At 39.6% G+C, this 14526-nt stretch overlaps 1 protein-coding gene across 3 annotated transcripts in view; it reads right to left on the reverse strand.

Annotated features, from left to right (window-relative positions):
• LOC110982023 (thrombospondin type-1 domain-containing protein 4-like) overlaps positions 1–14526 on the reverse strand; it is a 118915-nt gene that overhangs the window by 42244 nt on the left and 62145 nt on the right. For 2 of the 3 annotated variants that reach the window (XM_022240161.2, XM_022240167.2), the window contains one exon: positions 1487–1691. In XM_022240161.2, coding sequence (XP_022095853.2) covers positions 1487–1691 — 205 coding nt within the window. Of the gene's footprint in view, positions 1–1486; positions 1692–11641; positions 11666–14526 lie in introns of those variants that run through there. The other variant, XM_087136470.1, reaches the window with a different exon arrangement.

The raw sequence follows: 14526 nt of genomic DNA on the forward strand, positions 1-14526 counted from the left end.
GAAAATGACCAAATTGTAATTTCAGTTCTATCCTATGATGCAAAACAAATTTGACTGGAAATAACAAATAATGCTGTACAGATGAAGAGGTTTTCTTTTTTTACATATGATAAATCCGTTTGAAAGGCATTTATCCATGGTTATCATATATTTTATTTTTTTTTAAAGTACTAGTATACCTGGTAACCTGAACCTTTGTTTTCACTCTATTGATTAATTAAGTTTTGCTAAATTACACAAAACCTGTCAACCTGGCTTTGGACAGCCAGGATAGTATGGGATTCTGAAAGAAATCAAAAGGAGTTTGTAGCATTTAGGAAATAAACTCCTCATCAGTTTCACACACAGTGCTTTTGGTTTCATTCTTCTTCTGTCCTCACTTGTGTCAGTGGGACTGCATTCAATTTCACATTCACATGACATCTCACACTTACTGGGGCCTGGCCCAAGTAACCGACCTGCTGAGCTGGCTTCTTGGGGAAGCCTCCCCCAATACAACGTGAAACCATGGCCCCTTAAGTCGGATGATGGGATGGAAAGTTTATGGCATCATTTTATAAAGTTTAGAAAGAATTGCAAATAGTAATCTGACTCAAGTCAAGTACATGTAAGTTCTGTGAAATACAGGCTACAAACATGTGTATGAAACATGCATATTCTTGTTTTCAAAAGATCAAATTAATTTGGCAATTGATCATTACATAATCCCCTTGACATCAGGGCACCTTGTTCCTTTAAACCTAAATTGTGCATGTCCATCTACATCTGTGTTAAAAGCATGCAGTTTAATGCTCAGGTAAGTGCAAAGAAAGTAATTAACTCACTGCCATTCTTGCTAAAATAACCTAATTTCTAATCTCTACACATATGCAGCAGTGACAATAATTAGGGGACATGACAATACATGACAAACAAACCACATGGCAAATGGGAAGTTTTCACTCTTCCTCTACTGTGGATGATTTCCTGAATCATCATGATGGTGATGAATACATCCTTTAAACCGCCCACAAACAGGATAATTTCAGAACAAAATGGTTTTTACAAAGCTCATGTTCCCTAAACTCAAATCTGATGCTATGATAACAGGGATAACCAATTGGCTCACATCCCCTGGAATTGTGAGTGGATTTACAAGGGGTAATGACAATGTCAAATGATTTAAGGTAACAAATGAATGACTAAACAGTCTTTCAAACATTTCAAGTTCCTGACCAAAAGAGGATCTAAGATTTCTAAGGGGGGGGGTTGGAAACATTTCTGTTCACACAAGGGGCGTACATGTAGTTTTCACCATTGGTGAAGCCATTAATCTGTTTGTTTTGTCCTTAACTGTACATGCAAAATAACACCCCTACATAATTAATACTTTTTAAGGGATCTAACCTTTAGACTCAGGCCACTAAACATTAAATTAAAAATTTGCACTTAGTGTGAGGGGGAGGGTTGATCCTAAAACCCTGTCTCCAGATCTATGCCTACTGACCCAAGTAATTCCTGCTCTTGGTGAGCTCAGTGACATTGATGTACATGGCTCCCGTTGGTATGGTGGTGATCTTGTGGTAGCCGTGCCCCATGTTATTGGTGGTGAAGACACCGGACATCACCTCACACTGGGTGTTGGTGCCTCCACACACGCCGCACTTGTCCAACTTGAGGCCAGAGCCCAGGATGCCATCACAACCTATTTCCTGCAATAATGAGGTAAGCAGAATTGAAAAGTCAATTAAGAACTTTTTTCAACTCATCACAAGCAAACATTTCATCTCAGTTTCCCGAAGGAACTATGTGACCGAGTGGGTAACACTGGACATGGACAATGCTCTTTCGAAGCAAAGGCAAGATACACATCCATGGCAAGTTGACAAACCATCAACGGTTGAAGGGCAGTAATTACCCTTCAGGAAATTTGTTCCTTTTCCTCCTTCCTTGTTCATTGTTTTTCTTTTTTTCTTTGCTTATTTTCTATTCATTAATCAAGGGGGCAAAGGAGGAGGGGCAAGTGCCTCTTTCCTGCCTCCCTCCCACATGCCAATGATGATGGAGCTTTAAAAAAATAAGAGGGTAAAAGAAAGAAAAGCAAAAACTGAAGAAGATTTAAAGTGAAAGAAGTGAAATTGCAACATATGTTTAATGCAGTATATATGGAAACTATCGGAAAGAATAACAAAACTACATTTGCCTGAACCTCCCTCCAATATTTGTTTTCTTTTTTGGTGGGTTGGGGGGTTGCACAGCTGCATGATACCTAAATTAACAGCTGTTTCACACTGCAGCCTCTAAACCCCAGTTGAAATCAACCTTGGGCAAGCCCATGACTGCACTGGGTCGAACATTCAATGTTTCAACTCAAGTTCAACCCGACATTGCTTCTCATATGCTTCATGCAAACCCAGCTTATCAGGTTCGAGTTCAACCTGGATATGCCAATGATGAATGTATGAATTTTTAACCTGGATTGAAAAATATTAACCCTTCATGAGTCTGGAGCAGGGTTGAGTTCAATCAGGATTGAACTCAATCTCAGGGTTAATGCAGGGTTGGCACAGGGTCGAATATTTTCAAGTATGAATTGTTGCCAGTTTTCAATCTTGCACAAGCCCCGCATCAACCCTGAGATTTCTATAGTGTTAAAAGGGTTTAAGAGTAAACAGGTACATTTTGGAGGGATACATATAAATATGTGTAATTTATGCCATGTGACCTTGTTGTGGACTAAGCTAATATCACTCAGGCCAACAAAGAATCTTGTCAGTAAGTTAATTAACCTGGACAGTCCTCAAGCCTTTAATTTTCATATGAATTTCCACACACCTAAAGAGGCATAAAGAAAACTGATGTTAATATGTCGGTTGGACTAGCTCTATGAGTACAGCATTATCACCAATAAATCTATATTCGGAAAGGCACTTAGCATATCAAAAGTACAAGCCACACTTCCATCCCCACACTGTACATGCTTTTTAACCTTTACATGTTACTATCAATTGGGGAGGGAAACCACAATTCACGTGAGGCAACCACACAATTGGTTGGAACTTAATATAAAGCTACTGTAGGCAATATGACTCTTCCCCACATTAAAAGATTTATCTTGCTCAAAGGTAAATTAAAAGTACAATAATCTAGCAAAGTCCCTAGCAAAGGCCAAACCATACAGCAAGGAACACACCCACACTTTTGGAGTTTTCATTTAGAGCAGTGACAGCTCATGCACCCACAAAAGGACTTTGGCATGGCTACGGATTTGGAACCTTTTTAATGATACCACAAACTGTGTGGCAAAAGCTTTGAAGCTGAGATCAGTGTTCCATATACTCCATCAAATAAACATCCACAATCTCATCACTCACAAACTTCATGCATTTCACCATTTGTTAACAAGACTGTGATTAATCTGTCACCCAATCCATCTTTACTCTGCACTGGATTTACAAAGTGCTTCTGTTCAAGATTCACTTCACATAGCCTGGGACTAGTTGTAAAGAGGGAGTCTGTTCATACATTGAAGGGGCATATAATTATGGCCTCTATGGGCAGTCATGGTGGAATGATTTTAAAAGTGGGGGACCAGTTGTAAGACCATCAGGCATCAGTCATTGAAAGACCTACACGTATCCATTAAAAATCCCACCCCATTATAAATGTAGGACCTGCCTTAAAGTTGGGGGATACCACTGGGCCCTCTGCTTCAGCCAACATTGTAAAGCCTTACGGTTATCAATCAGTTCCTAAAAACTGTGTGCATCCCCTCACGGAAAGACATACGTTTCTCGATGTGCTTCCAACCTCATCATACCCACATGTGTAGTTGTAATACAGTTTAGCCCACTGGGACCTTTTCGTGATAATCTAATTTACCAAATGAAAGGTTCCATCACAATTCAAGAAGGTAGTACCCTGCAATATTCCACACCAGCATGTTGTTGAAATGTGTTTCCTTTGCTCTATTTTGAAGATCCCATTCAATCACACATTAATCAAAGGAAAGGATGGCCATGTTTTCTTAAGCAAGCCACTCAGTAAGGCCTGACCTTTTAACCGCCGAAGGATTTCCTGAGCTGGGGGAAGAACTGAGCAGACATAAGCCTAACTGTTTGCTTTGAGGAAGAGCAAGCTATTTTTGGAGGTTTTATGTGATTATTCCAAGGTGGTGGCCTTCGGATATGGTCAGCTTGGGGTGTGTTAACATTAATTTCCCAGTTGTAAAGTACAAGAAAATAAAAAGAAGACACCAAGCTGTCCCACCTAAATAAACCAGATTCTAAAAGGCCACCTGACTTTTGGCACTTGGCACTTGAGGTTTCAACTGGTCAATGACATCTTCAATCCTTCATACATCACCTTTGACCTTTGGCATGATAACCTTGGGGTAAATGAGACCAAAATGTACTCTACTATTAAAGCACCCATCTCGCAGGGTGGCCAAAATGTATTTATGAAACTTGTTAATACCCGCTTGAAGCAAGGCTGAAGTAAGGTAAATGCTAAAGCTGCCTATTCTGGCTGTGATTAGCTCAATGGCATCCTATGAAAGGATGGAGATTACAACAAGAGGTTAGAAATTCTTTGGAACATTGTGTAGTAAGCAGCCATCCCACAAATGTTGAGGAATTAAGTTGTCCTCCAACAGATTTGCATACATACATACAGGGAACTTGTAATGCACAACGGGCTATCAGCAGTACCAGAGATCCCATCTTGGAAAGTAGGAAGCACAAGCAAATTCTAGCGCCTAATAAACAAGTACTGGTTACCAATACAAGCTTAACACTATAACAGTTTTCTCAACTCAGTAACAGTTTTCTTGCTTTATTAGGCCAAACATAAGGTGTTTTCCTTTCTTGGCTCTAGCATTTTTCCAGATGAATCCCACACTTCAGGAAGGCTGAAGTTAAGTAATTAAGGTCAAATAACAGTGGGTGTGATCTGCATGTAACAGAACTTATTAGTGTCACTGTTACGTAATGTTAATGGATTTTGAAGTGGCTGTTTCCCTTTTCATCAAGGACAAAACTCTCCAAAGGTCTGGCCTCAGGAATAATTATGTACATGAACAGAGTGTTTCCCATCACACAAGGATGATCAGAGAAGTCTGAATAATGAACATTGGTAGTATTTTCAATACATCTGTGCAAAACAAAAATGGCCTCTAATTAATTTCAGACATGCCAAAATAGACATTAAAAAGAGATATCTGAAGAATGAAAAGAAGCATGTGTGTGGGTGTTGTTTTTTTTGGGGGGGGGGGTCTTCATCGCTGAAACATGTGGCCAAGTCCTGAAGCATCTGAGAAGTACATATACCAACTAACCTTGAGACAGGAAACCTTGCTTCGAGGACAGGCTTGGAAATAAAATTGTTGCATGCAGCAGGCTGGACAACAAATTTGTTTCATAATTTTAAACTTTGATGTCATAACATTACAATCCTGATGCACTGCAAAGTTATGTTGGTACATAAAGTATGTGTTAACTACAGTTTTTATCAACAGCACCATTTACACAGTGTGAAGTTCATTATCTGCTACTGCTGTCAGGGTGTAGTAAGAAAGTTGTGCGGCCAGGGCTGCTGTTCCTAAGTCCAGGGATTTTCTCTTCACTGTAGCAGGTATAGCCAGTTCAGGGGCAATAAGTTGGTCCATAGGAACCACCATACCATCATAACATTACAATCCTGATGCACTGCAAAGTTATGTTGGTACTTACATGGGGCTTTCCATGTAGCAATTTCGAATGTTGACTAAAGTTTCCTTTCTTTTTTTTTCCTTTAGAACTCAACCTTGGAAACCAAAAAAAGGGGAACCTGTTGACCAACCCTTGTTTCCAGGGTTTTGAATGGGTTCATCCCACATGTACCTGCTCACTGATCTGTTTGGGACATGCAAATCAATTAGGAATACACCAAAAACTTGATTTCATCCAGCCAATATAGGCTATACAGTGTAACACTTCATCCTGACATGAACAGAATGCAAAGGGGGATCGTGGATGCAGACATTTCCATGTTCTTCAAATAATAAAGTATGTGTTAACTACAGTTTTTATCAACAGCACCATTTACACAGTGTGAAGTTCATTATCTGCTACTGCTGTCAGGGTGTAGTAAGAAAGTTGTGCGGCCAGGGCTGCTGTTCCTAAGTCCAGGGATTTTCTCTTCACTGTAGCAGGTATAGCCAGTTCAGGGGCAATAAGTTGGTCCATAGGAACCACCATACCACTGATAGTACCTAGCTTAAACTAGTAGAGAGGCTTCAATGATTGAAACAAGGTACAGTAGATTCCCCCTAAATAGCGCTCTCAAGGGGACCTAGCAGAATTGCACCTTAACAGCACTATATATAACCACAGAAAAATATACATAGTGAAAGAGCATGGAGTTGGGGAAATGAAAATAGAGCTTTATATGGGTAAGAGCATTTTATCAGGGGAACGCTGTAATGGGACTCTACTGTAGCTGTATCTCCATACATACAGGGCATGATAAGATTTATGTCAACATAACATAACAAGCATACCACACCAAGCTTTACATGCCAGATACTTCAGAATCAAGCATTTTCTGAGACACAAAGGATTATCACTTTGTTTGCCCTTGAAGCTGTCAGTCCCCTTATGCATGGAGGTAGAATGCTATCAATGTCAAACAACTCTGAAAATTTCGAAGTTCAATTTCAATTTGGGACCATAATAATCCATGGAAGCTATGTTGAAATACAGGTAATTGCTAAATGTGAAAACAAATCATTGTTGCCCTCAGATACAGACTACCCCACTTTGAACTTTTTTACCCAAGGCCTGGCACAGCGGGACAACATTCATGTTCTCACCCTTTCTGACCTCAACACAGGAGTTCCTGGTTGGCTGAGCTGCCATATCACACAAATAACAGTGCCCCTGATTTAATCCTCACTGACAAATATCCCCTGATAAGATCAATTGAGTGTCAAATCAGCCACTAGGGTGCCTCAGTTTACAAACAGCAAAACCACAGAGAGGCTCTTTCTGCTGCTTTTATGGGTTCCATCATGCTGAAAATACTGTTTTGTCTAATAGTCAAAGGGGCATTTTAAACTTAGTCTTGGTTGCAGTAACATACAATTGTGAAATGTGCTTTAAGGGAACAAAGTATCTTTAAAGGTAGGAGAGGTGGTCCCAGGCTCACATCTCGGTTTCCAGGCTTGATGTCATGTTCACAAAGCTGTGCAAATTTCTGCAAATTGACAGGTACAGGAGTAAATTAGGAAAGTGAAATTTTCAGATCAAAGTGATTTAAAACCGAGGTAGTCAACCTTTTCTCAGGTTTTTATCATTTTTCCTCTTGTAGCTATAGGGAGGCTATAAAATTACCATTTCTCCTATAACAATACCTCTTTCACACAGGAAAGGTAGACTTTTCTGACATGTTTTGAGCGATAAGCAAGAAGTATAAAATGCAAAAATAGCCACCTGCAAAAACACCACTTTATCAATTTTCTTGTTCTCAAACTTAGTTTCCTGCCCCTCACATACATGCTCCCCAAAGCTACAGGTTCCTTCCTGTTTTATGCCTTTGAGATGCCCATCTATGCAAGTACAGGCACCAGGCGCCAATTTAATTTTTACGTGATACTCCGGAAAAATTGAGCACACGGCTGCATAAACACTTCAGAATCTAGACTATAGTATACTACTGACAGGCTGCAGTTGAAAGTTGACAGTCTCCGAGTTCAATTAGCAAACCAGAGCAGAAGCAATCCTCTGCTCTTCAGTCTCCTACATAATTCTGGTGCTGCTCTGAAACTGGAAAATTGGAAGGTACTTTTTGGGCCATTCCACTCTTTTCCACTTCCCAACTTGAAACTCTGGTATTTGTAGTTGTTTACAGAAATCTTTTTGTGTCATTCAGGTGGGAATTCAATATATGGCGTGTTTTTTGTTTACCATATCCAGACACAAACAACTGTATACTCATCTGGGGAAAGACACAGTGGGACACTTGAGTACTGTGTATGAGTTCATCATGCTCGAGATTACTGGGCCAATATTCAGTGAAACTGAACAAAGAGAAAAGCAATTGTGCATGTAAACTGAAATCCGCTTGAAGTGGGAACAGCAGAGGGCAAGTTATTGCGTGGAAACGACAGTCCTTCAGTGGGAACTCATAACGTTAGCGCCCAGGTGTCTGCACATTTGACATGAGGGGCACATTAATGAGTACGTGCAATCAATATACATGTAGTTGGAATGCCAGGGGTGTGCTTGAATTCACTTCCCACCAGCCTGTGTCTCATTTGCCAGTAAGGGTACGTTTCAATTCACAGCACATAGGGAGTACAACAGCAATTTACACAGTTTCTTCATTTCTCTGGAAAACCAGTCAAATATCTTCATGATATGATGGCTGTAGTATTTATCACAGGATTTTGCGAGCAAAATTTCCTTTCTTGTGTTGTTTTTGCTTCATTTATTTTGTTTAGTTTATTTCGTTTCTTTTTTAATTTTTAGCAAATTAACTACCACAAGTAAGTTTCAGTGGCAACAAATTCAACCAAATTGTTAAAATTCTCTTCCTTTTTAAAGTTGTTTGAAATGTTCACACATTTGGTGTTTAGGTTGTATTTATTTTTTGTTTATTAATAAGTCTGAAAAACTACGAGCAGTAAGTCTCTGAGGGCTTCAACGTTCCCTGTTGAACAAAACTAATTGAATTCCACTCTTTCTACTCACCAGTGGGGTAACTGGAAATATACCTGAGATTGACTGAAAACACAGAGTAACTAACTTAAAATGCCCTGATTGCTGAGTACCTTAATAAGCTGGGGCTCAACCCTGTTTTCATGAGGATTGCTTGACTGCAGGATACAGTAATCAATCCAGACTTATACCTGCTTACCTTCAGCAGGAGCCACGTTAAGATAAAGTAAGAACTCAACAACAACAAAATGTAGACAGGAAAGCCTAATAAACATCTTAAAATTGACAGAGTTTCTGTCAAGTAAAAAGTAAACGGATAGTTTAATGCACGTATGGTATGCTGATGATTCTATGGATTATGCCTTACGGTGATGTGGCTTGCTTAATATTTATCAAGTTCGTGCAGTTGTTTGAAGATAAAGCATGCCGGTATGCAGTGCACGTCCTTGTCGTGTACAACATACATGTACATACATGTACTGTACATGTACATTTTATGTATACATCATGACCCTTACAGCAAGGACTGCCAGCATCCTGTAGTAGCGGTAATGGCTCCAATTAGTCTAAAAATATGCAGAGCCATCAGACTTCAGCTGTAGCTCACAGGATTCTGAAGTTGATCAAAGGGCTTCACAGGAGACAGTTCATTTCAGGTTTTCCCCTGCAACATCCATGAAGTGTGCAAACATGTAGGCCTTCACAAAGGCACAGTTGGTGATCTAGGTCACACACCATGGATCCACGATGAGGTTTATAAGTACATGTACACTTGTTGGTGTACAGTGCACTGGTCCGGCCCAGTGAACCGCTGCAAAAATCAGACTCTACCAGTACCATTTAAACAGACAAATCAGTCTCGGCAAAATTCATGTTTTCAAGGAACGGTAGTAAATGTTTGAGGGATATCCAGAAGGGGAAACCTGACGTAAATGAAGTTGCGAAGAGCTGGGGTTGGTGTAGCAATGGGATTCAAATTTGAGTGGGTAAAACGAGGTTTACTTTTATCAGAGAACACCAATCAAGAAATTTTCCCTTCAGAGAACTGAAGCTCAAAGACGGTAACCCGAAGTCCCTTGACATTTTGGTACATCGACTGTGTCCCTTCTGCAAGTACCAGTTTCATGAAACTGTCCCCTGGATATAATTTCAGTATGTTGGATATTCTACATATACTTCTTGCTGGATTTTTTTTCAAACCTAAAATTCAGTTTAGCCCCTTAACTTTTACATTACCCCGAGGCGTTTGCTTGTAAACAGGGAGACAATCTGGATTCTGGTCATAACAGAAAATTCTCCTCTTATGAAACCAAACATCTTGAACACGACCAATGCACATGATTACTCATTTCAAAGTTCAGGGGAAAAGCCCAATTATTTGGACTAGTCCTAATTTCCAGACGCTGTGTCCCCATCTTCCTTGTTTGTTCAATCACTTAACTGCTCCAACAAAGTGTATCATTATTCCTTAATCCCTGGTGAGATTTGCGAGAGAAGATCACTGGGAATGACATAAGAATCAGGAAGGCTAACCTAGGATTTGATTCAATAATCTGATCAGAGATTGCATGTGCTGACGTAGTATATCAAAAATGCAGTTTTGTTATGTTTCTGTTCTAGCACCTTTTTAATACATTATTGAACTGCACATACATCAGGCCCATTGCTAAGGGAAGCTCCTCAGCCCCACAACACGTACCCCCCACCCAGCAAGCAGCTACCCCATAATACCCCCAATTCAGCAAAAATTATGAGCATCAGACTTATATATTGTTCTTATGATGTGCCCATGGATCTGCCCATGTCTAGTGCTAACTTCAAGAAACTAATGATGGACAGATGAAGGAGCTGTGTTAAGGCACTGCTTATAGCAATACATACACAAATTTACTGGAAACAGTCAGTAAAGAAGTGTTTTACAAAGCAAACATAGGACACCTGGCCAATAGCCAATACTTTACCATTAAACCCTGGGGCATAGGCTGGTTTGGCCCTGGGAGGGGGGTTGTGATTTTAAAGAACACAGAATTCCAACTGCCAACATTTTAACAAGGAAGGCAAGTGGGCACATGAAAAGCAGAATGTCCCAGATACATGTATTTGCTACTTTATTTTTCCGTTATCATGTATCCAAAACCCACGAGTTGTCACCTTAATAAAATAATGTATTGCTGTTTGGTTTAAAAAACAATGAACACCTTAAGGGGAACTCCCTTCTGCACCCCCACCCCTTGGAAAACCCATCAATTCTTGCCACAGCACTTGTATCCCACATTTGCTGAGCACTTTTTTGTGATGTCAGTGTTCAAAATTTAGGTCCTATATCATGATGAGTGGCTTGCAAATGCCCCAGGCGGCCTCAGATCAGTGCCATCCTCCCAATTATTCCTGACTATAATGAATAAACCAGCTCCTACAATGGCACTGGTCCATATATCACCATTGCTGGTAAGAATGTGGTAAACATTGCAGTGGGTGTCCCTGCAAGGTCACAAACATACCACAGCCAATTTACTGTGAGTGGAGCAGGAGGGCCAACAATAATATGCATGGGAACACATAAGGAAATGAGATTATGAAAGGATGTGCATTAACAGGGATTCTACTTGTAGATTGTGCAATCACCCAGATTTTCTCTCAGGTAAAGACCAAAACTGTATCACTCAAGTTCATCAGAGCAGAATCTAAGAATTCTTAATGTGTATAAAGTGACCCATAAAATGAATTCCGTTTTCAAAGGGATCTTCCATCAGTGTACTGTAAATGCAAACAAAGTTTCACTAACAGGGCAAAGAAAACAAACATTAGTAAATGTGTCTGGGAAAAAGTAGAAAATACTTCATTAGTATTCTCCCAGCTGCCTCATGTTTTCACACATCTTGCAATAGTACAAAAACAACAGGTGCAAATTGCAGGGAGAACTTTAAAAAAAAAACTGCATGCAAGCTTCAAACCTATAGATTCACCTATCAGCAGCCAGACAAGTGTTACCAGTAACTGTCATAAACATTCCATCCAGGTGTTGAAACAACAGCTATAAACATTTCTCACATCCTGACATTAATGTTGGCAGCCAACTAGACACTGTTTGCATTCTGCAAGGCATGTATCCAATGTGTCCAAGGTGTGTGTGCACACCCATTATGTCTCACTCCCACCTGTGTCAACACCCATTACCAGAAAGGCAATGAGCAAATGGCTGACTTTTGAACTTTCGAGATCCATCTCACCTTTGATTCATGCCGAGTTTGGTGATACATATTGAAACACTGTACCAGAACGTGAAATACGCTGAGCGAGTACTAATTAGTACATGTGCCAAGTTCAACCAACTTTATTTGTATCCATGCTGAAGCCAGCCTCATGGGCATAAATTCTGGAGGATAGGGGTATACATCTCCCTCCCCCCATCCTTACTTTTGGACTAGCAAGGATAAGTTATTGAATCATCCCCCTCACTTTTTTCATACTGAGAAATTTAAGGTGGCTTGTGTACTGTTTTGATGTATGGTTCGGGGGGGGGGGGTTATACACATTACAGATGTAATCTTTTACCATAACTGGATAAACAGAACTGGATAAAGATCACTTCAAGGGAGGAAGCAAGATTTTATGGCTAATGGTATTTGTTAAATTGTGGATTCAACTGAGGTAACCAAAGATACAACAATGGTAGGTTCTAGAACAGGGCTCAACCAAATTATGAGCTACAGTATGGCACAGTCCATAACATGAGTATCGTTTTTATCTGGGAAAGCAAGATTGACAGTGCTCTGTCTACAAACATGTGCATGATTAGGGTTTCAATAGAAAATATGTTTAGATAATAAACGCCAGATTTCCTATCAGCCTTTGCTTTGAATACCATCAATATCTGACGATCTTTATCTAAAACAAAGTACTTCCTGGTCTTTCATTACTGTAACTGATCAACTACAATCAAACTTGCTGATATTTATTGCAGATTTGTTAGTGTGTGAGAGATGAACATGATTGCCTTAACACTGAATTTAACAGAAGCTATCAGTCCCAATCACAGGTGAATGACTATGTATTTATACTTTGATCTAAAGTTCACTAGGAGTTAAATTCTCTGATGAGGGAATTCTATTATGCAACCTGTTTGTAGGTATGCAACTGGCCTGAAATTAACACGGTCACTTTATATGTGGTCAATTATAAAATGTTGAAAGAATTACACTAAACAATGAACTGGATGTATTAATCGATGCAACACTATCAAAACACTTTTATCAAAATTGATAAGGTATCTTAATATTCTGGTCTGCCTATGAACTGCAAATAATACAATTACAATTGTATGAAAATACTTCAAAAATCATGTATGTTCTAGCATTTTCTTCTGCCTGGTTAGCAAGTGTATGTTGCTCGGGCTTCGTCAAAACTTCAGGAGTAACATGGTGTATGTGTAGCCCACATAATAACATAAGTACATAACCAACTGACTTTGCAGTGAAAGTTTTCAACGTGAGAGTATGTGGCAAATAAATATTATAAGGGCAAACATGGTTTGGACCTTTCTGGTAAAACCTGGAACCAGATTTGTGGCATCAGATTAAATTCATGATGTGACAGCTTTTGACACTGACTATCCCCGCAAATCAAATCCCTTTCCTTCATGCTCTTAGCAAACTTCAAGAGGTCAGCTGAGGCAAATTAAGTTATGTCAAGGAATTGTCATTACTCTTTGGGAGCAGAATAAAGGCCACAAATGTAGCAAGGTTAGAGTGATGCCTCTCCTCATAGTGTTGGCAGTGATTCATCCTAACGGTGGGCTGATGACTACCGTTCAACCTCCAGTCAGGCTTTAATAATCACCAAACCATCATCTGATCACAATTTTTCCTGACCTGCCTGAGAATGAAATCATGGCCCACTGTACAGTATAATAAAATGTATGTAATTGCGTTCTCCCAAAATTTGTTTTCTCATGCACAGCTATTATACATTTCACAGCATTAATAACAGTAGAATTTTACGTCCAACTTGGTAGAAATGAGGTTGATGGCTACAAGTGTCTTTGTCCAATTAGTGTATTCCAGAGTTGATGTATACCATGTTCAGGTGTTTGCGCAAGCTACATGTAAATTTGATCCGGTAGCCCACAGAATTCCATAAGTTATAACTGCTCTTTAAAACTTCTAGTTTTATGTCGATGCCTCAGTGTCAGTTTTCAGCATGTGGTTTTGGTGATTACTTGAGAAAATACAGAAGTTTAGATTTCCAGACTCGCATCAAGATGCTTCCAACTTTCAAGCTTGTAGACTGGAGAGCTGTTCTTGTAAATGGCATGACAAATGCAAGTTCCATCAATTGCTCTATGCACCCAATGCATGTACTTGAGAATTTTCCTCCTCTGTAATCTCATCAGCTAAACTCACCTGTAAAAAAAACCCACCACCCAGCTCTGCCAACAAAGTACACAAATTTACCTAAAAGAACTGACCATAATTTGCAATTCCTTGGAAAGCTTGGAAGGGTTGCAGCATTCTGCTCAACTTTGTACACATACAAAGATTTGCCAGTGGCTATGAGTGTGATACAAAGTGTAGTTAATTTGCCTCAGAGTGGGGCATACACACATTGGGAGTGCAACAAAAAAATCTGAGCTCAACCAGACAAACTCACCAATCAAATATTTACCTTTGAGAACCTGACTCTTCATTTGTGTTCCCCTACCTTTGAAAATTTCAGCTACTGATTCACCTCTCTGATAAGCAGGGCATTCTTAGTCAAATATTTGCCTTGCAGATTTCTGATGACTGACAATGGCACATAAAATAAGCTATGCAGGAAAGTTATTAATATACATCTAGACCCCCATAACTGA

This window comes from Acanthaster planci, linkage group LG05, assembly GCF_054643075.1.
Source record: "Acanthaster planci isolate LZ-2023a linkage group LG05, COTS_SCS, whole genome shotgun sequence".
NCBI lineage: Eukaryota > Metazoa > Echinodermata > Asteroidea > Valvatida > Acanthasteridae > Acanthaster > Acanthaster planci.